General features: G+C 38.7%; 1 protein-coding gene across 1 annotated transcript; it reads left to right on the forward strand.

Moving 5' to 3' along the window:
* Positions 1 to 606: 606 nt before the first annotated feature.
* On the forward strand, positions 607 to 23282 carry LOC112983587 (complement component C9). Its single transcript, XM_026100802.2, has 11 exons — positions 607 to 1407; positions 6407 to 6524; positions 7399 to 7546; positions 11316 to 11463; positions 13163 to 13301; positions 16168 to 16386; positions 18628 to 18868; positions 20200 to 20328; positions 21651 to 21829; positions 22046 to 22274; positions 23104 to 23282. Exons 1-11 carry the CDS (start codon positions 1322 to 1324, stop codon positions 23262 to 23264), a joined length of 1797 nt encoding a protein of 598 aa, XP_025956587.1. The 5' UTR covers positions 607 to 1321; the 3' UTR covers positions 23265 to 23282.
* The last annotated feature ends 2877 nt before the right edge of the window (positions 23283 to 26159 follow it).

A 26159-nucleotide genomic window follows, 5' to 3' on the forward strand; every position in this document is an offset into this window, starting at 1 on the left:
CTGTTTTAGACTACGCTGTAGTACTGGAGACAGACTTAATTGTCAGCCTGACATGTAAGACTAGAACACAGAAGCTTTTAAGCTAAGCATCTAAATGAGTATTTGGCTAGCCAAGCTAAAATTACAGCAATACTACAACTTAGTAGTGATCATCCTGACAACCTAGCTTAAACAGCTATTCCAGAACTCTTGAGTTGGGTCAGAAGGACCTCTTAAAGGCTGGTCAAAGATGCTTGCTGGTCTGCTAGCTTTGTTTGAATGCCTGTTCACTTTGACTTTAAGTCCCTCTCTTAACTACAAACTGTGTCAATTGTACATAGCATCGCTTGAAGCAGTTATCATGAAACACTACAATATTACAAGTGTCTCTAACTGTCCCTGACCCTTATTCAACATAGGAGTGTAGTGCAACTGAATTCCTTAGATTAGCATTGAAGCTGCATCAGTTTTATGTTCCTCTAGATGAAATTATCCCAAGCTAAGGATTAGGAGAAAACACTGCCTGCCCTCTTCCATTTAAAAAGGTGAGGGTGGGGACAGAATTAAAAGTAAGTTGTTTTTTTTTTTTTTTTTTGTGTGTGGTATGTTTGTGTGTGCGTTTTGGTTTTGTTTTCTTTATGTACTCCTTGTGGAATATCCTTATGCTACATGATCGCTTTAAGCTTGAGTCTAGACACTTAAACTCTTAACTGCTAAACAGCAGGTTATGCATGAGTTACTTCTGTCTTGTGACTGTGTCCAACACATGATGCCTTAAGTCTGGATTATAGCAAACTGCTGAACAAGAATGCCTTCTAAAAAGCTGTGGTATAGATTTTAGTGACAGTGAAAGCTAGAAGAGTTTTAAGCTCCTTCAAAACAACAAACACTGTGTGCTGTTCTCCTATATTGGCCAAAAAAAAAAAAAAAAACACTTTATTTCTCCAAGGCTCCACAGGAAGATTCCAAACATCTTAGAAGCTGAATTTGTTCTTGTAAACACTTATGGACTATTTGTTCCTTAAGCAAGTTGCTGCAGTAGCTGCTTTTACTAGCCAGTTAACTGTCCTCTAATGGAATAGAAAATCTTTTTCCTTGTGTTTAAAGATACCAGTAAACAAAAACACTTGTTTTATCTTAAAACTGTTTTATGCTATTTCCCAGTCTTCACACAGGAAAAAGTGGACTTTAGAGTGCTTACCGTAAGTCAGTTCTGTCAGTAACTGGTTGGGATTTTTTTGTTTGTAAGCGCTTCTCTGTTTGTTCTCTTGGTAATAAATAACAAAAGGAACAAATAAGTTTCAAATTCAGTTATGACCATTCTTCTCTGCTCAGCTGCAAAATGAGAAGCATGCATGTTATTCTGCAGCTTATATCTGTATTATGCATTTTAGAAGTGGCTGCCTCACTTTTGGGAGAAAGCAGAAGGTAAGTGTCCTTGGTCTTTTGCAGGTCTCTAGAGTGTTCTATTTCTCCAATACAGAGCATAAATCTATAATGCAGACACTTCCACTGGTAGCTTATTTGTATATCCAACTGAAAGGGAGAAGTCTTCCTATCTTCCAAGAGGAGTCAAATGGAACTTTTCTTATTTTACATGTACAGGGCACAACAAAGGGGCTGAAAGCCATTTAAGCTATCTTCTAGCAGGAAGGTGGAACTCAAGCAACAGTTTTCTATTATATGTTTAGGGTGAAAGTATAACCTAATCTCAGTCTGCCTGATGTCTTTCTGAAAATGGTCAATTTTCTGCTGACAGTAGTTAGGCTAGGAGACTTGAAATATTAGTATATCTATCTCTGATTCTTTAGTGGGAGGAGGGAGAGGAAGTTATACTACTATAGTATCTTTAGAAGGAGAATCAAGGGCTTAGCCCATACAAAAACATCATCTGAAAACACAGAAATAGCTACACTGCCTGAAACTGGAGATCTGCCTAGTCTGTATCTCACTTAAGAGAATGGCTGGTACTAAATGCTGTAAGAATGTGCAAGAATCTCATAATAGCTATATACAGCATAAGAATAAACTTGGATCCCTCGCTTTAAGACTTAAACTGCAGTATGCATAATACTTTATGATCATGTGTGAATGTTGCCTGAACAACCAAGTGTTGCTGTCTGTCTGTCTGTCTAGGCCGAAGGGTGGCTTTTGACAGTCTGAAGTACCCAGAGTTGGTAGAAGATCTTTCAGAACTGCAATATTTAATGCTTCCCTTTCATCTTGGTGTTTTGATAATTCTTATTGCTTGAACATTTAGATCCAATTACAGCACATCTGATAAGTTCAGTTAGAAATAATCCAGCCAGAAGAGATCATTATTACAGAGCCCATAGCAGGCAAGATGGGCCAACTGCTTGGCTACATATCATACCAAAGTCTATGCTGCTGCATAATGGCACTAGCAATTACAGTTGGTATAAGTATGCCTTCACATGATGCTATCATGTCTCCAACTATAAGAGCTATGCCGTCTCTGCTGATCAGTGCTAACTGTCAAACAAAGCCTTTTTGTGTCCTCTGTTTTGTAACAGATGGACAAAATGGCTCTCTTTTGAAGTATAGATCACTAATAAGTTACTGGTTGAAGCTGGGTGGCATGAAGGTGTACAGTGTGTTGTGCAGTCCAGGACAAGGTGCAAGGAATCCTGTGCACTGATTCTGAAATGGCTTTTCCTTTCCAAAGAGCACTGTTCCCTCCCACAAAACTCCCAAGTCAGGGTTGGTAGAGAAGGTATTTTGATTTTCACATTTGTCTCTGAAGTTCTTCCTCCCAGCTACTGCCTTCAGTGACATTCTTCAGTACCTAAACTGCTTCCACCTCTTGTCCTATTTAAATTTTTAGCCTTAATACCTCCTTTTTAGTAACTTATTCTCCCTGGGTTTAATGTGGAGGTGACAAGCTTGTCAGTTTTCCCAAATCTTCCCCCCAGCCCAAAGTGACTTTGAGTAAAACACTTCCCACACCTGTTCCTTGGAATTTCTGAAAATTTGAAACCTCAAAGCTGGGTCTGCAGCAAGTCATGTGAACCTTGTGCTACAGCCTGGAGGGGGACCGAGGAGATATCTACCCCACACAAAAGGCACGTTCAAGCACAAGTTGCTCATTTGAATTTAAGTAAAAAGCTTTGCCACTTGAAAGTCAGCTCAGACAACCATCATAATCTCTGGCTTGCAGAAAGACAGTTCCTGGCAAAACCTTCATTTACACTGGAAAAAAAACAATTCAGCCTTTCCTGCCTTGTTGCAGACTCAAAATAATGGTTTATAGGAACTTTTAGGAGACTCTCTGGGAGCTGTGGATTGTGGCTGATTCCTCCTTTAGGCTCCCCTTATACACACTGCTCTTCATGTACCCTTTTTACCTTTTTGCATGAGGATTTTCATTGCATTTTTAAGGTAATAGTTTAAAGGTTCAGAAGTGCATTTCTAAGACACCTAAATCATTGATAGGAATGAGATATGAAATGCCTTTGGAAATCCTGCTAGGTGTCTAAATATATCTTTGAGGGTTCCCAGTCCTATTATGTTAAAGGACTACTGGTCCATCTTCTCCCTAAAATGCCAGAATAGATGATGTTACCCTTCAAAGTTTACAGTACTACATCAGTAAGTAGATAGAGGTCATATATGCAGTGATCTTTACAGATATAGGAAGTAATGAGTCAGTTTACATCCATTTGCAAGATTAATGGAGGGAAGAAATAAAAATCTACTGATGTTACCTTCATGCTGAGTTGCAAAAATATTTAGTGGAATATTGTACAGCAGCTTTTCAATGTACTGTCTGCCTATTATGATGCTATAGTAAATTGTAGTATTGTTAAAGTATTTGTAAGATGAACTAATTACAGGTAAAAGAATTGTATTTGAAGAGGCCAGGGAGCAGTTGGGCTACATCAAACTTCAAATATGTTATAATTTATGAAACTCTAGGAAGCTGCAAAATCATGAAAAAGTCTAGGGTGGAAGGGCCCTCTAGAGAACATCTGGTATGACCTTCTGTTGAAAGGCCTTAGATTAGGTTATCCAGAGTCCGATCAAGCTGTCTTGAATATTTCCAGTGAGGAAGATTCTACTACTTATCTGGGTAACCTGATTCAATGTTTAATTGTCCCCCATGGTGGTGATTTTTTTTATAGTCAAATGGCATATCCCCTGAATCAGCTTGTGCATATTGCCTCCATCTTCAGTGTAACTATCTTCTAGGACAAAAAGCTTCTAAGAGGTGTGGTTTCCTCTCTTCCTATCTCTTTCCCCTCCCCCCATTCTTTATTATAACATAAGGTAAGTGCAACTCCAGTGCAACTTCAGGTCAATTTATAACTTGAAAAATCTGTATCAGTTCCCTAGCTAGATCTCCTTTGTTATCCTGATGTACGTATGCTTAGTCAGTCTCTGAAATACATGCCCCTCGCAGAGCATTTGGGGATGTGTAAGCCTCAACAGCACTGGAGAAAGCAAGCTAGTCACTAAGTGTGCCTATGAAATCAGAAGAAAAGATTCAGATTAAGAGTACCCTGGTGGATTTAATAACAATCATATTTGGTCAAAGCAAAGAGCCAGCTGATCCATTAGCCTGTATCTGATAGTGACCATTAGAGGATGCTCAATGAGAAGCATAAGAACAAGGCAAGTTTTCAATGCACTACTAACAGTCAGTGAAAGGGAATTCCGGGTAAAGTGGACTTCTCTCAAGGTCAGACTTGGTCCTGGGCCAGCTACTGCAATACCTGGTGTTTTGCATACAGCAAAGCTTCACACTTCCCTACTGGCCTAGAGTTTGGAAGGTCCCTATTGTATGTAGGGATTTTTTCATTCTTTGCTTGTCTCATTGGAATCCTACATGTTGAAGGCAACATCCCTAGTCAGTCCTAGCTTAAGATCAAGAGGCTTCTAGGAAGAGAGTTGTTTAGAAGCAGCAGGCAGTGCAGCATGAGAGCATGATATGGATACTTCCAGCAGCAGCTGCTGTGCATGTTTACTGGTAGTGCGACAGCAAAACACCTGAAGCATACGAGCCAGTCAGGGTGAGCTGGGTGTATAAAGGGTTGCACGGCAAGCATGTGATCACTGAGTTGTTTCAGATTCAATGGCTGGAAAGAGACACAGGTCAACTTAGTGTCTCAATAACATCTTAATAGGTATGTAATCTTAACGTACAATAAATGGCAATGGAAGGTGGAACTGACTGGTTTATCTTCTTTATCCAAACTGCAGATTTCTCAATTTCATGGAATCAGGTTATATTTATTTGGTCACCTGGCATATTTGTACAAGGGAAGGGGGTCAAAAGGTGCAGGGCAAAACCCTGCCTGCAAAAAAAGTGCATACATCAGACTAGGGGAGCTGCAGATTTACCAACGTGCTAGGCTCAGCAGAGAAGATCTCACTGTAGAGCAGAAGCCCCAGCATTAACCTGCAGGGTGAAGAAATAATTACCATGCAGTGGATGAATATTCAGCATGGAAGACCAAAACTGAATAAATTACAGAGAGCAAACCAGGTAGGTTAGACCCTAATGCTCCCTCACTCTGCTGCTTTGCAGCATTGTTACCTGTGAAGATAAGGTCATCTGTAAAGTACTGGCCTTGCTTTTTAAAATGGACTAGTTATCCTACAGTGCTTCTGTTTTTAATGTCTAACTGCGGTACTTCCAAGAAACTGGGTTTTTATAAAATGATGCCCGTTCACTTACCGTGAAACTCTTGTCTCTCAGTATTTCAGCCTGGACAACAAAATGAGGAGTCACTCTAGAAAATCTAGGCCTTTGAAACTTAACTGGCAACTCATTCAACTCAGCAAACTGAAGAAGTAATTAATGAGCTAAACGTCTGCCTGCTTTTCCAACTATATAAGTTAGCCTATTAACAAACAGTCCTTTATCTGTGAGCCTTCTTTCAACTCAGGAAAGCACTTAAACTTCAATGGAGTTGCCCTTAAAAATAAATAAAAGTTAATAAGTTCAAAAATTAAAAAGATATATTGTAGTGCTTTGACAATTAGGGATACATTGCTAGATCAGCACCTATGTCTTTAGTTCTAAGCAGGGAGGACACAGCTGTTGTCTTACAAGGGAACTACAGGCATTCTCCATGTATTACTGTTTCATTTTACTCAATTCATGGCATAACCAGGAACTGAGTACCGTGAATTGAACCACCAGAAGAACGTGAGTATGCACAAAGATCCAAAAAAGGAAAGGACTGGCTTATTAAGTCTTTGACTCTTTTTTTTTCCTCAATAAAATTTAATTTTAAACCAGTAGGAAAGAGTTTATAAATCTAAGTACCACATATTGCTACAAAAGTGAAACCAGGAAACAGCTTGAAGATGTCCCCAAAACATTGGTCTATGGTTTAAAAACAAACTCAGGCATGATATCAGTGTGCTGCCCAGGACTGTACTGGAATGTTTTGTCTGACAGCTCTTCAGAGAAAGCTTTCCACAGGGAGACAAGAGAACTGAATGCTCCGTCTCCGATAGATTGTAAGCTGAGCAGCTGGAGCAAATGGGGGCCCTGTGACCCATGCACACATCAAAGGGTAAGCTATAGCTGTAAGTCTTTGTTTCAAAGTGACAATCACAGGGACTTCATCTCCCTGCCTTTTGGATTTGGGAAAATATCAGATTGCAACCCTTAATACATGCCGAATGTACATTCATGATTTGATGAAATGCATAATCATTTGAGACCTGAAGCAGTAGTAACAAGGAAAGGCTGCATCCGGTGTACAAAACTGGTCAAAGGTTCTCATTCAAAATGTTTTGTTGATGGAAATAATCTTTTCTCAGCCATGGGGATGGTTCTAGTAAGAACCTTACATTTTAATACATTTTTCCTTTTTAATTAAAAGTGATATTTTTGTCAAAATCAAATTTTTGCTTTCTCAGGGGAGTTCTTCCTATGAAAGTTCAAAAATACAAAAGACAGTTGTTTGTTGATTATATCATCATTTTGCCTCATGAAGTTACAAGAATTCCAAGTCCCAAAAAACTCTGCTAATTACTGGTGCCCCAAAAGTAGCTAATGCCTACTGGTAACAGATAAAAATGCAATGCCTTCTGGAGGCAGACTTACAGATGATCTATATTCATCTAAATCTGTGAAATCCATGTGAAATTAATGGACTAGAATTACCTTCTTCTAAGCACAGACTTAAAAGCATATAAAATATGATGCAATTTCTTCCTTGGATTTCTTGTAAACAAAATAGTGAAAGGTAAGCATCTCTATACGCTTGCTAAAATTTTGTTACTAATTTAAATGTTGTTGTACAAGTACTTACTTCTCAACCAAAAATCTCACCAAAGATCCTTTGTTCTGGAAAGTTCAAAGTTCAGCTGGAAATCCCTCAGTTCTGGCATTTCTTCTCTCTTCTCTCCAAGAAATGTTAATACTGTTACTTATCTTCCAAGTTTCGGTCTAGAAATATTGAAAAATTTGGACAGTTTGATGGAAAATCATGCCTGGAGACTCTGAGAGATGCACAGAGCTGTAAAACCAGCGAAGTCTGTCCTGAAGAACCAGAACCACACTGTGGTACTGACTTTCAATGCAGTTCTGGTAGGTTTTGTTTTCATACCATGAGTTATGCAATAACTTGGCAAAACACTTTTTACTTAGTTCTGTGAAGAAGCTCATTCAATATCCGTTGAAGTCAATAAGCATAAACAGACAGAGGGATACACACTTCAGTGCTTTGCTTGTTGGCGATAATTTCCTGAAGCTGTGCCTTAGCACTAAGGTTTAAACAGAGTCCCTAATGTGTACGGAGGTGGGTTGCAAAGCCAGGAGGCCAAAACCAGAGCATGAACAATGCTTGAGAAGGAGTGCATTCCCCTCATCTCTCATAATAATCTGTATCTGTGTTTAAATTCCTTTCCTGTTTTTTCTGCTCCATGGTTGAAAGCTGACTTACTATGAGTTTCCCTCCTTCCAGCATATCCATTCCACCTGGAACAGAACCCTTATATTTTATGAAAAATCACTGGGAAAAACTAGAACTGAAAGAATTTTGACAAAATGGTTAGGGAGGTTTAAGTGATCACAATAGTACAGTACATGTCTGCTGGAGATCAGAATGCCTCTGGATCCCAAATAAAGTATAAATTTGTAGAACCATACATGCATATGAATTAATGTAATCTCCAAGACTCATCACAAATCAAAATGAAACAGGAAATGTTAATGGTAATAAAATAATACAGAAAAGGAAAGATGCTAAGTGGATTTTGAGTCCCAAGCCATTGTCAATATTGTCTGTACACGCATACCTCGGAGATATTGCAGGTTCAGTTCCAGACCACTGCAATAAAGTGAATATTGCAATAAAGCAAGTCACACAACTTTCATATGCGTTGGGAAACCAAAAAATGTATGTTTACACTACACTGTAGTCTATTAAGTGTGCAATAGCATTATATCTAAAAAAACAATGTACATACTTTAATTAAAAATACTTTATTGCTAAAAAATGCTAACCATCATCTGAGCCTTCAGTGAGTCGTAATCTTTTTGTTGATGGAGGGTCTTGCCTTGATGTTGATGGCTACTGGCTGATCAGGATGGTGGTTGCTGAAGGCTGGGATAGCTGTGGCGATTTCTTTAAATAAGACAGCAATGAAGTTTTCCACATCAATCCTTTCATAAAGGATTTCTCTGTAGCATGAGATGCTCTTTGATAGCATTTTACCCACAATAGAACTTCTTTCAAAATTGGAGTCAATCCTCTCAAACCCTGCTGCTGCTTTATCAACTAAGTTTCTGTAATATTCTAAATCCTTTGTTGTCATTTCAACAATGTCCACAAAATCTTCACCAGGAGTAGATTCCATCTCAAGAAACCACTTTCTTTGCTCATCCATAAGAAGCAATTCCTCATCCATTAAAGTTTTATCATGAGATTGCAGCAATTCAGTCACATCTTCAGGCTCCACTTCTAATTCTAGTTCTCTTGCTATTTCCACCACATCTGCAGTTATTTCTTCCAATGAAGTCTCGAACCCCTCACAGTCATCCATGAGGGTTGGAATCAACTTCTTCCAAACTCCTGATAATGTTGATATTTTGACCTCCTTCCATGAATCACAAATATTCTTAATGGCATCTAGAATGGTGAATCCTTTCCAGAAGGTTTTCAATTTACTTTGCCCAGATCCATCAGAGGAATCACAATCTATGGCAGCTATAGCCTTATGAAGTGTATTTCTTAAATAATAAGATTTGAAAGTCGAAATTACTCCTTGATCCATGGGCTGCAGAATGGATGTTGTGTTAGCAAGCATGAAAACAACATTAATCCCCTTGTACATCTCCATCAGAGCTCTTGGGTGACCAGGCGCATTGTCAATGAGCAGTAACATTTTGAAAGGAATCTTTTTTTCTAAGCAGTAGCTCTCAACAGTGGGCTTAAAATATTCAGTTAAACCAAGTTGTAAACAGATGTGCTGTCATCCAGGCTTTGTTGTTCCATTTATAGAGCACAGGCAGAGTAGATTTAGCAGCATTCTTAAGGGCCCTAGGATTTTCAGAATGGCAAATGAGCACTGGCTTCAACTTAGAGTCCCCAGCTGCATTAGCCCCTAACAAGAGAGTCAGCCTGTCCTTTGAAGCTTTGAAGCCAGGCATTGACTTCTCCTCTAGCTATGAAAGTCCTGGATGGCATCTTCTTCCAATATAAGGCTGTTTTGTCTACACTGAAAATCTGTTCTTTAGTGTAGCCACCTTCATCAATTATCTTAGCTAGATCTTCTGGATAACTTGCTGCAGCCTCTACATCAGCACTTGCTGCTTCACCTTGCGCTTTTATGTTATGGAGACGGCTTCTTTCCTTAAACCTCATGAACCGACCTCTACTAGCTTCAAACTTTTCTTCTGCAGCTTCCTCACCTCTCTCAGCCTTCACAGAATTGAAGAGAGTTAGGGCCTCGCTCTGGATCAGGCTTTGGCTTAAGGAAATGTTGTAGCTTGATCTTCTGTCCAGACCATGAAAACTTTCTCCATATCAGCAATAATGCTGTTTCGCTTTCTTATCATTCATGTGTTCACTGGAGTAACACTTTTAATTTCCTCCAAGAACTTTTCCTTTGCATTCACAACTTGGCTAACAACTGTTTGGCGCAAGAGGCCTAGCTTTCAGCCTATCTCGGCTTTCGACATGCCCTCCTCACTAAGCTTAATCATTTCTAGCTTTTGATTTAAAGTGAGAGACGTGTGACTCTTTCTTTCACTTGAACATTTAGAGGCCATTGTAGGGTTATTAATTGGCCTAATTTCAATACTGTTGTGTCTCAGGGAATAGGGAGGCCCGAGGAGAGGGAGAAAGATGGGGGAACGGCCAGTTGGTGGAGCAGTCAGAACACACACATTTATAAATTTAAGCTCGCCATCTTATAGGGGCATGGTTCGTGGCGCCCCAAAACAATCACAATAGCAACATCAAAGATCACTGATCACAAATCACCATAACAGATATAATACTAATGAAAAAGTTTGAAATATTGTGAGAATTACCAATAGCGACCCGGAGACACGAAGTGAGCACATGCTGTTGGACAAATGGCGCCAACAGACTTGCTCGATGCAGGGTTGCCACAAACCTTCAATTTGTAAAGACTGCACTATCTGTGAAGCGCAGTAAAATGAAGCGCAATAAAACAGGGTGTGCCTGTATTTCAAATACCATGAAGTCTAAGTAGACAAAGAAAAATTACAAAGTATATGTTTAAATAGTAGTTCAGAGCCATTCTGTGGCACTCTACAGGCAAGGCAGCTTATAGGATCAAGTGTCTTTTTGTCATGCTAGGGCTAAATTTACCCCAAATCTTTAAATCATGTAGAAAGAAATCAGTCTTTTAAAAACCTATAGTGAAACCCTACCTGACTTCAATGGAATTAATATTTCACTGCTGCTTTAGAACACAACTCACTACAGTTCATGTCCTCCCCATACCAACAGTTTAAACAACTCAGAAATAATTCCTTGTTGATACTGACTTAATATTTTCCCATATTCTCATAATACAACTTTAAAAATCTAATAATCAAAGATGAATACAGAAACAGTCAAAGGAAATAATAACTTCCTGCAAATGACAGCAGTTCTCCTGTCACTTAGTTTTCTTAGCTATCCGAGTAAGCTAATAAGCCAATTTCATAGTATGGTTTTTTTCATCTGAAGGATGCTGGGAGAAGGATTCTAATTCCTTGTAACAGTCATGAAAATATATGTCTAAGAGGCAGATCTTCATAAAGAATAGCTGCAGGGGGGACAGTGTTTAAAGTCCATCTTAGAAAAAAAATTAATTCATTCAATGTTTTATTCTTTGCTTAGGTCGATGTATAAAGCAACGCCTTGTGTGTAATGTAGATAATGACTGTGGAGACTTTTCTGATGAAGATAACTGTGAATCAGACTTACGATCGCCATGCCGTAATCATGATATTGATGTGTCAGAAATTGGCAGGACTGCAGGGCAAGGGTACGTAATGAAGAAACATAATGTTAGTACTGGGCCTTGTGAGGAGTTTAGGACCGTCTCCAAAGCCAACTGAAAACACTAGGCTAGACTGCCATTCTTAAAAGTGGAATCTGAATGATGTTCTCATTTGTATTCAGAAACACTATGTGACTTTGGAAGAACACCTAAGTATGGTTTTCTTTTATACACATCGAGATGATAAAATACTTATCCAGACTATGGATACTAAATAAATCATTAATCATTATGTTAATAACATATATAGAGAAATTATATGTATATGTATATGCATACAATGCTTATATATAAATATAATCTTTATATTTAAATCATCTTTTCAAGTGATCTTTCATAAAGAATGTCATTCCCAATTATTTCACTAACATGCATATCTAAGAGGGAGAAAATGTATCTTGATTATTTTACACAACAGACTGCATTACTGCAACAGCACCCTGCCTGCAACTTTTTTCAGTACTAAATTCTTCTCTTCCCCAGACCTTTGTTGTTTACAGGAGTTTCCTCATTAATCTAAATCGAAAATTCACTTTTCTGTTCTCAGACTCTGATGGATCTCTTTTACTTTAAATAAAACAAAAGTAGGACACACAGTATATCTACAAATTGAGTAATAAGGCACTATCCAAACTGGAACAGACCAAAATATAAGTATACCACAGCACCACCTTGTGACTAAATGAGAAGGATACATCCTCCATTTCATTTTGATACTATTCCACAAGAGCTAAATGCTGCCTTTGTAGAATAAGGAAGTGAGCCAGGTACTTAGGCATTTTTAGAAGTAGCTACTTTATTAGTTCTATTATAATCTATTACTTCAGTCTCTCATGAGAAAACGTTGTATAGATGTGCAGTTGTGATGCTGACATCTTTGGTGGATTGATTGATAACCATTTTCTCTACCCAGTTAGGTATATGAACATGTATCAGACAAATACTATGGCCCCTGGAAAGCTCTCCATGTATGAAACAGACATGAATAGGCAAAAAACAATATGGAATCCCACAAGGAGAAGTTGTTTTGGAAGTATCTCTTGTACATGGGTACATAGGCATATAGAGCTATAAAAACAACGTGCCCTCTTTTCTGGATTTATTATGATCCAAATTTCCTCTCATCTGCCCCAGAAGATTCTATTACTCCACCAGGTCACTCCCTGGGAGAAGAGACCAAAGCTAGGAGTGGCTGTATATTACTTCTACAGGTTTGATGGGTCTAGTGTACGTTTGCTATTACAGTTCCTATCAGCAAACAAACTAATATGAGTTACAAAAAAACAAGATAAAAGTAGCTGTTGAAATGTCCATTTTAAACCCATAAGAATGACTCCCAACAAATATATTGTTTAAAAAGAAATGGTTTCCACCTCCTTTCAGTTCCAAAGGTTATATTTAATATCTATCTTATTTGTTTATTTTTCATTCATGGCCCTATAAGTGCTTTACAAAAGATGTATCATTATCTCCATTAAATGGATGAGAAGACAAGAGCACAAGAGGTGAAGCAACCTGTTGTGATGGAACATGTTTCTCTTGATCACCAGAGATTCAGTTCCCCAGCTATATTCTCTGTCTCTTGCAGAATATGATTTTTCTGGTCATAATACTATTGTCAAGAGGCTGTGGGTGCTGACACCTCCTTTTCTGAAGTGCAACCTCTCTTGTGTTTCTGTTGTAGAATCAATGTTTTAGGAATGCAGCCAATGGCCACTCCGTTTGACAACGACTTTTTCAACGGCCTTTGTGAAAGAGTGCGTGACGGGAACACGCGGACCTACTACCGCAAGCCATGGAACGTTGGTGTTCTCATTTACGATGTAAGTCCCTCTGGGCAAGCTAGGATGTGTTTAAGTGAAGCTGAATCCTGACATCCTCTTGGAAGACTCCACATATCTCTTGAGTCAGATGGTAAAAGCTCTTCAGCATTAGGCTTTTGATAAACTCCAGAGGGCAACATGTCGTGTTATCATTTGCATTAGCAATTAAGCTCAGTTGCTCCATATAAATTTCCATTGCATTTGATGCTGTACTTGCACATAGTAAACAAAAGTGGCTTTCTAGAATGTTTATAGTATGAATGGAAGAGAAAAACAGCAAATGTAAAGAAATGAATATGATACCTAGCTTTTACCAGGTACCTTGAAATTTTACCGCATTTTCAAGGACATACAAAAGACTGATAAAAGTGCAGGAATAACATCCTGATACCCTGGTCCTGCTTGGGTTTCTTAATCTGTGCTGACTTTCTCTGTCCTACTGAGAAAAACTAACAGACCCTTAGAGATGAGGTTTGAACACCCAAATGCTGATGATCTTAGAAATCTCAATTTCAGCTGTGTTTGAGAAAGCAAAGTATTATATTTACCAAATGTATTGCCTATCACTATAAGCAGGAGCTTCATAGAACAATAACAATTTAAACAAGACCCTCCCTAAAATGAGCAAATCTGACCCAGAGATCATTGCTTGTATTTGATTTTGACACAGAATCTTTTTCAGTTATTGTTCTGCTAAAATATGCAAAAGAAAACAACATTGAAATAGGCATTACGAGTTAGCCATTGTCTGCTATAAGTAGGCTAAATCAGAATTCTAAATCATTTCAGAGGTTGAGACCTAATAATAAATCTTGTTTGCATTCTAGGAATGAGCTGGAGACTATTATTCCTTAAATGTAAGGGAACTGTTGACACATATAAATTACGCTGACAGTGTTACATGCTGAGACTTAACATTCACTGAAACATTGTCACCACAGTTTTCTGTTTACTTTTGAACTACTGAGCTGATCCAGATGAGGTGTTTTGGGTAGAGCTGGGAATTTGTTTTCATTTGTTAGAGCTCTAAGAAAAGACTCATGCCAAAGCCCAAAACTGAATATTTCTGGCTTTTCCTCATAGCTTGCAATAGTAGAAATCAATTGGGGAGTGAGGGGAGGGAGTGACAGGCTTTATCTTAGTTATATCTGATGAATATGCCAAGTTGGGCTATGGTTTTTGGTTCAACCTTTTAAAAGGTGCTTCTAGGGAAAAGAATAGATATTAAAACAAAAAAATGAACACAACAACCACATTTCTGTCATAAAGGCAGTTTCTGATGCATTTACATGCAAGTTGGTATGATATTTTTCTGAAATGTCATGAATTATTTTAGCTTTATAAATTTTTGGGAGATTCTTTACTACTTTTGTCAAACTAAATTCAAGTGCTTCCACAGAGTCCAGCTTTTTGGCTAGTTTTTTCCACTGAGTTGTGGTTTTGGATATTCAACAAGAGATGCGGTGAACAAATCCAATTTTCATAGCCTGGCTGCTCAGGTGTTTTGGAAAACAAAACAGAATTTTTATGTTTGACTACCCAAATAATGTAGAAACTCAAACCACTGGTGATGATACTTTTGAAATCGCAGTCCCTTACACAGACCATGCAGCTTCCTGCTGTCCCCCACTGTAAGACTGGGCATACCAAGCCACACTGCAAGCAACAGGGCACAGTCTACAAGTGACCTGGGAATCCTCATGCTGGGACACACAATATAGTGTGTCCACACAGGAGATACACAAATCATCTAAGGAAAGGCCAGAAAGACAAGGTTTTCAGTAGGGAAGTTACCTTCTCCCTGTATGGGGACACCTCTGCGTGGCACTTCTACTGGCTCTCAGTGGCTCTCTCACATCTTGATATCATGCTGCATGTGATGCCTGGCCACAGAGTAGGGCAGAGGCCCTGCAGATGCCTCAGTGCAAGCCCTGTGGAACAGGGGCAAGGAATGTAAGAGAGTCGTAAGGCATATGTGCCTCCATGCTCTGTGCCCAGCATTTGGCAGATCCAATTACATGTCCAGCTTATGAATTCTGAGGTGTTTTTTTCTTGATCTGTGGAGAAATCAAAACTAAAGACCAAGAGAAGATGCTTTTCTTCCATCCAGGAAAAAAAAAATCATGTAATTTCTTTCATCTGTGAAGGTCCTAACATTTTTAAATATAGACATGCTGCTATGAAGGCATTGTGCTCCTGTTTTCTTCTGAAGATGAGACTTCCTGCTTGGATTACATCTCCTTTTGGACAGCATCACCTGTCCACATAGTGAGGGATTTTTTCCATAACAGTTTCTGGCCACAAGGTAGCTTAACAGATGCAGGCAGCCTTGGGAGCCTGGATCTCAGGAGAGGCTGAATACACAAGGAAACCACATAAAACCCCCATGAGGTTCTGGGAGAACCAAGACAAATCAAATTATTGATTTAGCTGAATCACATTCTCTAGATGAGTCAAATTATTTTGAGTTTCAAGCATTTGCTTTTTCAATGAAAACTGAACATTTCCAAGGAGACAAACCAACTGTTTACTAAAGACTGGGATTTTTTTGTGTGAAAAAATAGTTTTCTAGTTCAAAATGCCATATAGCCTTATTAATATGTTCTGTGGAATGTGGCTATTCAGAAAAAAGCTCAGCTCTTGTCTTGTTGTTTGTTCAAAGACAGTCCAACTAGCATACAAAGTGACTCTGATTTCCACCCTTTATGCTCATCTGCTGTATTCATACTGCCTTATATTCAACCTGTTTTACATATATTTTTGTACTGATAACATAGATAAAACATACAACTTTAAAGTGCTACATAGATTTTCTGTTACTACCTTTTTTAACTACTCATGCAATCTTTTCATCATCTTTTCCAAGACAAAAGCAGACAAAAGCTTTGCAGCTGAGTACTATCATGATCGTGCAGAAATGATCCGAGAGGTTTACATAGAAAAACAAAGAAAATTTTCAGTTGATCTGTCTCTGAAATACACACCTACTGAGGCAAGCGACAAAGAAATTGCAAAAGGAAACTTCAGGTTTTACTATAGCAAGAATTCAAGTTTAAGTTCTGTCCTGCAACGCATCACAGAAAGGGTAAGTTTAATCATGCTAACATGTTTAATGCAGTGATTTTACAAACACTAAAATTTACATGATGTCAGAAAAAAGCAATATTAATATTTCTAAATATTCTAGTTGCCTACTACTTTTCTGGCATTTATTCACAAAAATGAAATACTGGCAATACTAGGGCTAAGATTTCAGAGGCGGCTAAAAGTGTAATCAAATCTAGCTTATTGTTCTTACAGTTTTTGTCAACTAGCAACCACCCTCATCTTCAATGAGGCCTTGACATTAGGAAGGGCCAGAGATCTCCAATCTCATCTTGATTACAGAGCAGCTCTGATCTAGCGCAGTGTGGACAAATTAGATCAAGTCCTGGGATAAAAAATTGCCAATGAGTAGGCCTAAAGATAGGTAAGCTTGGACAAGCAAAATAGATATAATAATAACCCAAAGGTCAGACCTCGGCCAGTTAGGTATGACTGTACTAATAAATTAGCCGGATCTAAGAGGCATGGGTGTTAACACCGGCATTTGATTATCTGTCTTGTTCCATTAGCACACTGCCTGCCATGACTCGGTCTGTGCCAGCTCTAGTGCTCTCAAACAATGCCAGGCAGGATGCAGGGGACCACAGAACCAAGGGAATGTTCCCAGGAGGCAGTCTGGACAAAGCAAGCAGATTTTGGGGGTACACACAAGCCATGCCTCTCCACTTGCCTTTGAAATAGAGAAAAGGCCCTAACCCATTTTATGTACCAGTACAGAAGTAGCCTTAGCAGAATATATCTGCCTCAAGTAATTCAATCTTTCCAGTTTCTTGTCAGCCTTTTTTTTCAGGACACCTTCAGAGACCAGGAGATCACATGGATTTAATGGAAAACTAAGATAAATTTTATAACTGGTTAGCTAAAATAATGCTGAATACATACATACTGAATAAAATAATGTAATGCACTGGCAATGTATTGATATGGGTTGTTTCTTGAGGTGGAAGCCAAGATGTAAAAGCATTCATCTCTACAGACTCAAAAGATTTGGTCCTGTATCTCAGGAGGTAGTCAGGCCACTTATAGTCTAGTGATCTCCAATGCGAGTTTTGGCTTCAAATCCTTGCTCTGAGATCAGTTCAGAAAATGAGTAAGAATCGCTCACCAACAGAGGTCTATCACCATAAACTCACATTGCTGCAGATTAGTGTAATAGGAATCTCTGGCCTGAGAATGCCACCAGGGCTTAGGTGTGAGTTAGAGCCTGGAGCAGCCTGGGAACATTAGTAGAGTAAGAGATTTTGTATAGGCTGGTGGCAGAAATATTTGCACCCACAAAAATTTCCTCACTGAAATTTAGCTGCCCAAAGATTTCTGCCATTCCTAGGCAACATTTGAGTGGGGGATTTAAGATCTCTTAAGTGGCACCACCTGATGTGATGGTCAGTTGCTAAATCCCTCTTATTTACTTCCTATTAGGCACTACTGTGAAGGGATCCACATAAGCACTGCAAGATGAAAAAGGAGTTTGGAAGGCTTGTGTTCGCTTACAGCCTTAAGTGTTACTATTTCACAAGATATCCTGTATTATATGCAGCAGACAGGTCTTAGTTGAGACTATGATATAAAATCATCAGCAGTGTAATTTATGACTATACAGATTATGAAACCTCAAGTTAGAATATATGTATGGGTCATACGCCCCGAAGTGTTCTTTTCCTGACTAATTTTCATTTTATGATGCTGTTTCATCTTTGTTTTTTAACTGGAGCAGTGCCCTTCATTCAGGCAGACTGAGAACAACAGGGAAGTGATTCCAAAAAGAGAGAACTTAGTTCTGTTCTAATTAACTCCAGCTGACTTCAGTGTGCAGGCCGGAACAGCTTCTATTATCTGGCAAGCCATATAGAATTATTTTCCTATGTTCTAAAATTAAGTCAGGAAGGCACTTTCTATAGATAGTGTACTTAGAGAGAAGACCCTGTCATCAAATAGATCGCAAAGGGTTTACTGAAATTAGCAAATGGAGAGCTTTGCAAAATTGGAAAAACAGAAATTAGCTAAACTTCTTGCTACTTCCTCAGTTAAAATACTAGATGACATTTTAGAGAACTTACTATTTCATTTAAACAAGTTTGTCCCTGTTCCAAAATGCTAGACTGAATACAATGTTTAAAAGTGCTACAGTTTCTTTAAAAGTAAAATAGAACAGACTTTCCTGCTGTACTGCATACCAGAATGGCACTCTCATCTCTTGCTTTCTTCTCACTGGTGTATTCAGAAACAAACCTTTCTGCACGTAAAAGGAAACATTCAGCTTGGAAGATTCCAAATGCGAAGTCGTGATGTTCGTCTCACAGATAGTTTCCTTGATGATCTAAACTTTCTGCCTGCTGAATATGATAAGGGGGAATATTTCAAATTCCTAGAAGATTATGGAACTCACTATGCGGTCTCTGGAGCTGTGGGAGGAAAATATGAACTTGTGTATGTGCTGGATGATTATGCTATGTCTCAATCAGGTATGCATTCTGCTGGCCTAGCTCTGGTAGGCAGATTATCACTGTCACACAGAGAAATGGATGAGGACAGACTCATGTATCTATGGAGCTTTACTGAGGACAGCACGGTTCAGTATGTGCCATCAATGGCATCAGTACAGAATTACACCAGTTCAAGAGATGATAGTCTGTCTTTGTAACTTCCAGCATTTTTATTGGAAGTCTGTATTTTAAGCATGTCACTTAAAAAAAAGAAAAGAAAAGAAAAATCATCTTAAATAAAACTATTCAAAATATTCACAATAATTACTGGTGGGATCTGATTCGCAAGAGGTCTGCAATGCCTAGGAAATCTGACAAAACCTTAAATTCATTTTGCCAGTCGGTATCTGCTTATGCTGCAATCACTCTGAGTATGGCAGTGGCACAAAATAATGGATAAATTGAAGAACTTCCCAGAAATCACATGATATAGCTGACTGTGTTGAAACTGTTTTTATAGACCTTAACATTCACACTGGAATTTTCCTTACCATGGTTAAGATAGGAAAGCAGTAACTTAATCCTCCCTCGTGAAGTTCAGGTACATGTGGTTTTGTGATGGGTTTAAGTGATCATTCTGAAGCTGATTTTGGAGGTCAGAAAATAAATACCTGCTGCATGAAGCATTAAGAATAATATTGGCACACAATGTTCAAAATATTCCAAGGGACATGGGGCAAAGATGTCACTTATGGATCGTAGTATTATTCTTTTCAACACCTGGAGGTTTTGCTGCTCTTTTCTTAACATCCAAACTTAAGCAAAATCTCTCTGAACAAAGGGTAAAGTTTCAGATCAAATGCTTGAGTTCAATAGATAGAAAAGATGTGCTGGAGATAGTAGAGGATAGAGAAGGATTGCAATTTAAGGGGAAAGAGTGCACATGGGAGATTAGTGGTGTCAATTAAGTGTATGAGTAAAAGGAGTGAGAAAACAACTTGTTTGAGGTGGGGAGACAGAAGCTGAGAGAACTCAATAATTTAGCACATAAAAAGAGGAAATGATAAGCAGAAAAGAAAGACAAAATATCTACTTTCAAGTAAAGAAAGGAAAACAAATGAGTTTTTGGAGGGTTCTTAGCATTTTCCTAATCACTGCAGATCTCACTTGCCTCAGTGTAGCCACTTCAAATGCAATCAATCACCCTCAACTTCATTACATGGAAGAGGAGAAAACAAAAGAGAAATGGGAGGAAGAAAGCCATAAAACATTTCCAATAGCCTTGAAATTTATCCTAGAAGAATAATATAATTACATTCTTTATGGTCATTCTGTCCCTGTAGTAATCACCTAATTTTTTCCACTCCCAGGTATCACCGTAGAAGACGTAAAAAAATGTCTTGGCTATCATTTAGATGCCAGCATAGTATATAAAGGAGTGAATGCCAATCTTGATATTAATGATGATAGATGTAAAAAGATTACGGTGAAGGACAAATGTAAGTATATCCTTACATTTTGCTTAAGAAAAGATGATACCATTTTATTCTCTGTTTATAATTGATATGGTGATTGCACAAGGACAAATCCAGTGGAGGTGAAGCTACTGTAACTCCATGCCCCCTGGTCCAACCAGTAGCAAGGCTGAACTTGTATTCCTCTTAGGCTCACATACAAACACACATGTACAACACATACACACAAACATATACTCACAGCCAGCCACATATATCAACATAGACAGAAACACAGCACTTATGGAAACACAAATAGCACCTATGGCCTCATCTTGTTCCCCTCTCTGGCTGATCAGGGTGAAGGACCATTAATGAGAAATATTTAAATATACACAATATGAATTCCTCCAGCAGCTGGCCTTAGACATTCAATCTCTCTAGTAACTGGCCCTTGGATCCTCTTGTCTCCAATTGCCTCACACACAGACACACATGCAAACAGGTTTCAGCTGACTCCCACACACCTTAGGGTCTCCAGTGGTTGGTCTGGACCCCCAGTAGCCTTAGTAGCCAACTCCTCGAGTTGTCTCACTTATAGAGAAACACATGTATCCCACCCAGATTTATGGCCACTTTGATACTTGGCTCCCAAGCCATTTATCTTTAATCCTAATTAGTCCCATACCCCCTAGACAGTAACCTCCCTCAGTCTGTAAGGCAATCCAGAGAGCCCCTCCTGTTGTCAGCCTGTGGAGCTGATGGCTCACCCAGAAGGTGCACCTGGGTGGGGCAGGGGCCCCATTCCTCTGATCAGATTACTCAGGTTCCACTGCTTGTCATTATTCCTATGTGCTCCTTTGTGTGCCTGGAGATGAGCCTTTTATCACACAACAACTGCAAGAGGAAAGGAGTGAAGTGTTTGCTGTTGAGCACGGGAGAGGCAGTTATTTCAAGCTTGTCTAGTGCTGCTCTATTCTTACATTTTAATTATTAAGTGCAAGCTCCTCCTATTCTAATTCCTGCCCTTTTCCGGTCCAGCTCAGGTAATACAGTAGTATTACTCATATTTTCTTTGGCTTGTTATCAAATGGCTAAGATGTCTATAACCTATCTCATTCTGACCTACCCATTTCTTTTACCTTCAGGTATAGGGTTGTCTGATTTAATTGCAAAATAGAAGATTTCTTCCCACATACTAACTGCAAGCAAAGACAGATGGAATTGCACCATGACCATTAAGTGAAAGGTTCTTCTATCTCCTGTCATTTTAAAGAACTGGACTAGTTGTGCTAAAAGGACAACTATTCTTCAAGTTGTATGGATGTTAAACTTTCCTTCTTTTCCTCTCTGTTTTCTTTCTACAGTACAACATAAAGATGATGCAGTCATTGATGATGTCATTTCCTTAGTTGATGGAGGGAAGATTGATTTTTCAGTTAAAATAAAAGAAATGTTACTGCGAGGATTAAAAGCAGTTAATGTAGAGGATTACATAGAGTGGGCTAAGTCATTGGTTGATGCTCCAGTAGTGATTCAGCAACGAGTAAGTACAGGCTCTTCTAAGTTGGGTCTCTTGCAGTTGTAAAGCTTTTGTTATGAGACAGAGGTGAGGCCCCAAGTTTGTCATTAACTTTAAGGTATTTTCTTCATCTTGACAGATTTAGCCTTTTTCTTCAGATGCTTACTTTAGTGATGTTTATATCAAAAGGATTCAGAACTATCAAAAAGTCCGTTATACACAGCCTGTTTTCTTCTACAGCCTTCTCCAATACATACGCTTGTTCCAGTTACGATAAGAGATGCATATTTAAAGAAACAAAATTTGGAAAGAGCAATTGAGGACTACATTACTGAATACAGTGTGTGCAAATGTGAACCTTGCAAAAATGGAGGCACCGTTGTGCTGGTAGATGGAGCCTGTACGTGCATGTGCTCTAGCTACTTTAAGGGAATTGCTTGTCAGATTCCCAAATCTACACTAATTAAAGGTTAGTAAATACTTCAGACAGATTAAAATGAGCATGTTTATTAATATGTACAATATCCTGACAAAATGAGCCATCACAAGACATAAGGGTGTCATAGTACCCCCTTATACCTACTGCTGTCAAATCCCATGGGTAGATAGTGTGGCAGTTAGTGTAAGTTACTAGGATCTTTCCATGAAGAGGGCACTCATTAGAGTTCTTTGTCCCACATACGTTGCTGTGTCTTAGAATGACACCCCAAATTAATTTAAGTAAATAGGAGCATTACTGAAGCACGGTGGAGTAATGGTACAGAATCAGGGCTGTAAATGGAGTTCAAGAAAAAACACTCCAACAATGTCATAAACTGGTTTGTCTTCAGTTTCCTACAAAGCATCGTGCTTGCTAACACATGATCACGTTTCTTACCTACTCTGCTAGCTTAATGTTAGATTGATCCACAAAAGGGAAGAGGGAGATAAATGCAGTTCCACAGTTGACTGTGTAAAAAAATTTACTGTGCAGTAAATTCATTCCCAGTGGCCAAGTTTTGAGGTGCAGGTAGCAAAAATATTTGATACTCCAGCAGCTTCCTAGGGTGACAAAATTTTGAAACCTTTGAAACTTAAGAAATGCTGCTGACATGGAGTTTTGAAAAGTCAAGACTGTGCAGATGGGATGTAAGCTAGAATATGCAATGATCTGTAGAGTCACCGTAGCTGAGAAAGCAAGAACTGAATGGTGGTCCACCTTGTCCACCCTCAAAAAACCTCCAGTTAATGATATCTCTGTCACTGCACAGAAGCCAGAGAGATGCTGTACTAATCTTAGTATGGTGCCTTCTTATCAGTTGTCACTGATGGCGGCTGGAGCTGTTGGAGTGCCTGGTCCGCCTGCGTGAATGGAGAAAGCACTCGAACTCGTGAGTGTAATAACCCTGCACCAGAAGCTGGTGGCAGACCATGCCAAGGAGAAAACATTGAAAAACGGCCCTGTGGTGAAGCAAAATAGTTATGCAGCTCAGAACAGGTAAGCAGCCCCATTTAGGTACTAATGTATTATTGCTGTTTAGAATAAATGGTCAGCCAACATTTGGGGCATTCCAGTGACAATATTGAAGATGTGACATGGATAAGCCTGATTACATGTTTCATTTAAATCTGTGACTTGAGATAGTTTTTAAAAACAGACACCTTGTTGCTCCAATTTGTGAATGACTATATCTGTATTTGAATGTCTTGATGAGTAACATTATACACAGAACTCTGGGAGTAAAATGAAGTTCTGGATAAGAACAGACTAAAAACCTGACCCTTGAAATCCAGATAACACCTCCAGTCAGACTCTCCATCAGAACATTTATGTCTTAGGGAAAGGGAAGAGACACATTTGCCACTCATGATATAAACGACAGTTTGGGAATTTGAACTTTCATATTTGGTAAGTACATTTAGATCCACCAGAGCTACTGTTACAGCCATTTTGAACCTTTTATGTTGGAAGAAAACTGGGGTTTTAGAAAATGTTTAGCAACAAGGTTTTGACAATTTTTATTTTTAAAATAACACTCCAAAGCAAAGCAAAAAACAAGAAGTATTCTGAGGACTGATGCTCTAGTCTGTAACATGACAAAGTGGTCTCAATTTTCTTCACCTGCTGAGCACAAGAAGCTTGTGTGCCCCATGGATGTGAGAGTAAAAGCTTTCAGGCCCAGGAGGAAGTGTTCGGGTTTTAGGCTTGATGGGTTACCATAACTTCCTTTTCCCCTGCAAGGCCACAACAGGAAAAGAGGTGGCAAGATAGGGAAAGGATCTTGTGCATGTCATCATTGAAACATCCTGATGGTAAGCTATGCAAAATGACCTCCACCTGGGCCAAAGATATTTATCAGAAGATTTCTTCTGTGCCAGCTCATCTTCAGTAGAGTTCAACTATGTCCAATCCTCTACTTGTGAAGCATTCTGAAGAAAGCTTGGCCAGTAGCACATGCTAGCATTCAGGGAACCAACTAGCCCTACATCAGAGAATTACACACTGCTTTCAACAGCACCTCCTCTCTAGGCTGTCAAAGCTACTCTTTCCATAATTTATTTCAGGAGTTGGAAGAAAGGAAACTGAGGAAATAATATGATACAGAGCTGTAAAATCATGAGTGGCATGAGGAAGACAAATATAAGAACTGGGGACATTAAATAAAACTAGCAGTGGCATATGCAAAACAAACTGAAGAATGGTCCTTCACACAGTGCACATAACAAAAGTAAATATGCATTTTAAAAAACTCAGGACAAATTAATGCAAGGCTCTCAAACATGCAGATAATGAGCTAGCTCAGGAAGACTCTAAACTGTCAATTTTGGGGGTATAGGGGAGTAGTCTGGGAAAGTATTTCTGTCTGTTTCCCTGTTCCTGTACATCCTTCCCCAGGCCTCTGCCTCCTATTAGAAACGTGATATCAAATTAGCCTTTGACTGATGCAGTGCCTGTGTGGCATAGTAAAAGCTCTTTTTTAAAAAAAAAAAAAAAAGAAAAAAAAACAACTAACTTTGGCTCCTGAAATATCAGACATGTTGAGCACTCTTTCTTCCAACTGAAGCCAGTGGAAATCTTACATACTCAAGGCTTCTGAAAGTCACATGTGTTTTAATTAATTCTTCATAAGAGTCAGTTTATGTTACAACCATACTTAAGAGACAGTGGAATCATGTACCTGGCAAGCCACAAGAGTACTAATTCACTTAAAATGTTGAGTAACATATGCAAATATCTGATTATGTTGCAGTAACTATATGCTATCACTTCTTCACTATTCTTTCTTCTTTTTTAGAAAACAATAATGAATTCCAAGCCAATTTTACAAATCAAAGTTCCTGCTGGCCAGCTAGCTATCCAAAAGCAATGGAACACCATGATTTACAAGCATCCGCAGCTTAAATCATCACTAATCAAAACAGAGTAATGTATCAATAAACATTTTAATGGAGGCGAACTGTTGCAGTGGGTGTGTTCCTTCTTTTATTTGCCTGCTGCTGTCATTAGAACATAAATTATCAGCACTAGCATAATGGAGCTCCCTTGTCAAAGATTTTCTCATAGTTCTTTGTGGTAGGTGTTTTCAAACCCATTTACAAGAAATCCAGTGTAAATATCAGAAAAATATACAGTAACTTCAGCTGACTGATGATATATGATTAGTAAAAAATCTGGGAGAGTCACTGCTCTTCATAAATGGCCCTTGTGGATTTATTTCCACCCCCACATGTCTTTTGCCTAATTCAGACCCCAAATCACTGATATTTTTAAAGACATTCAGCCTTACTAGAGTTGTTACTCCTTCTCCTCCTCCGCCTTAGAAGGTTTGCTGAAAAGTTTGATATTGTATCTTGTATAAGTCAATGTATTAGAGATTTTTATTTGAAATCAGAGGTATATCACAAAGGGATACAGGAGTTCTATTACTATATTTTTAGCAAAACTTCCAAAGAAAACAAGGCTGAGGTGATTGTACTGTCATTCCACCTGTTTGTCAGTCTGCCTCAATAACTTTTTAACTTGATGGTCAATTGCAAGAAAATTTGGTTGTGGGTAGGGAGGAAGCATAGCTCTCAAAGATACAAAGTTCCTAGAAGTCTCATGAAAAAAGGCAGCTAGGTTAACTAGACAGAAGGAAATCAATGTCCCTATTTAAGAAAAGGCAATACTGTGAACTAAGCTATTCTACTAGACACCAGAAGATCCACATGGAAGCAAGACACAAGAAAACATTTATTTTTAAAAGTTAGGAACTAACATATATAGGGCTGAGGAATGTGGAAAAACAGGAAAGGTAGAAGCCACCAGATCAATGAGATCAGTCCCTTGCATACATGTAGTCCGTGTCTGGAAGAGTCTCCTGGAACGTTCATT

The sequence above is a fragment of the Dromaius novaehollandiae genome, chromosome W (assembly GCF_036370855.1).
Source record: "Dromaius novaehollandiae isolate bDroNov1 chromosome W, bDroNov1.hap1, whole genome shotgun sequence".
NCBI classification, from domain to species: Eukaryota; Metazoa; Chordata; class Aves; order Casuariiformes; family Dromaiidae; genus Dromaius; species Dromaius novaehollandiae.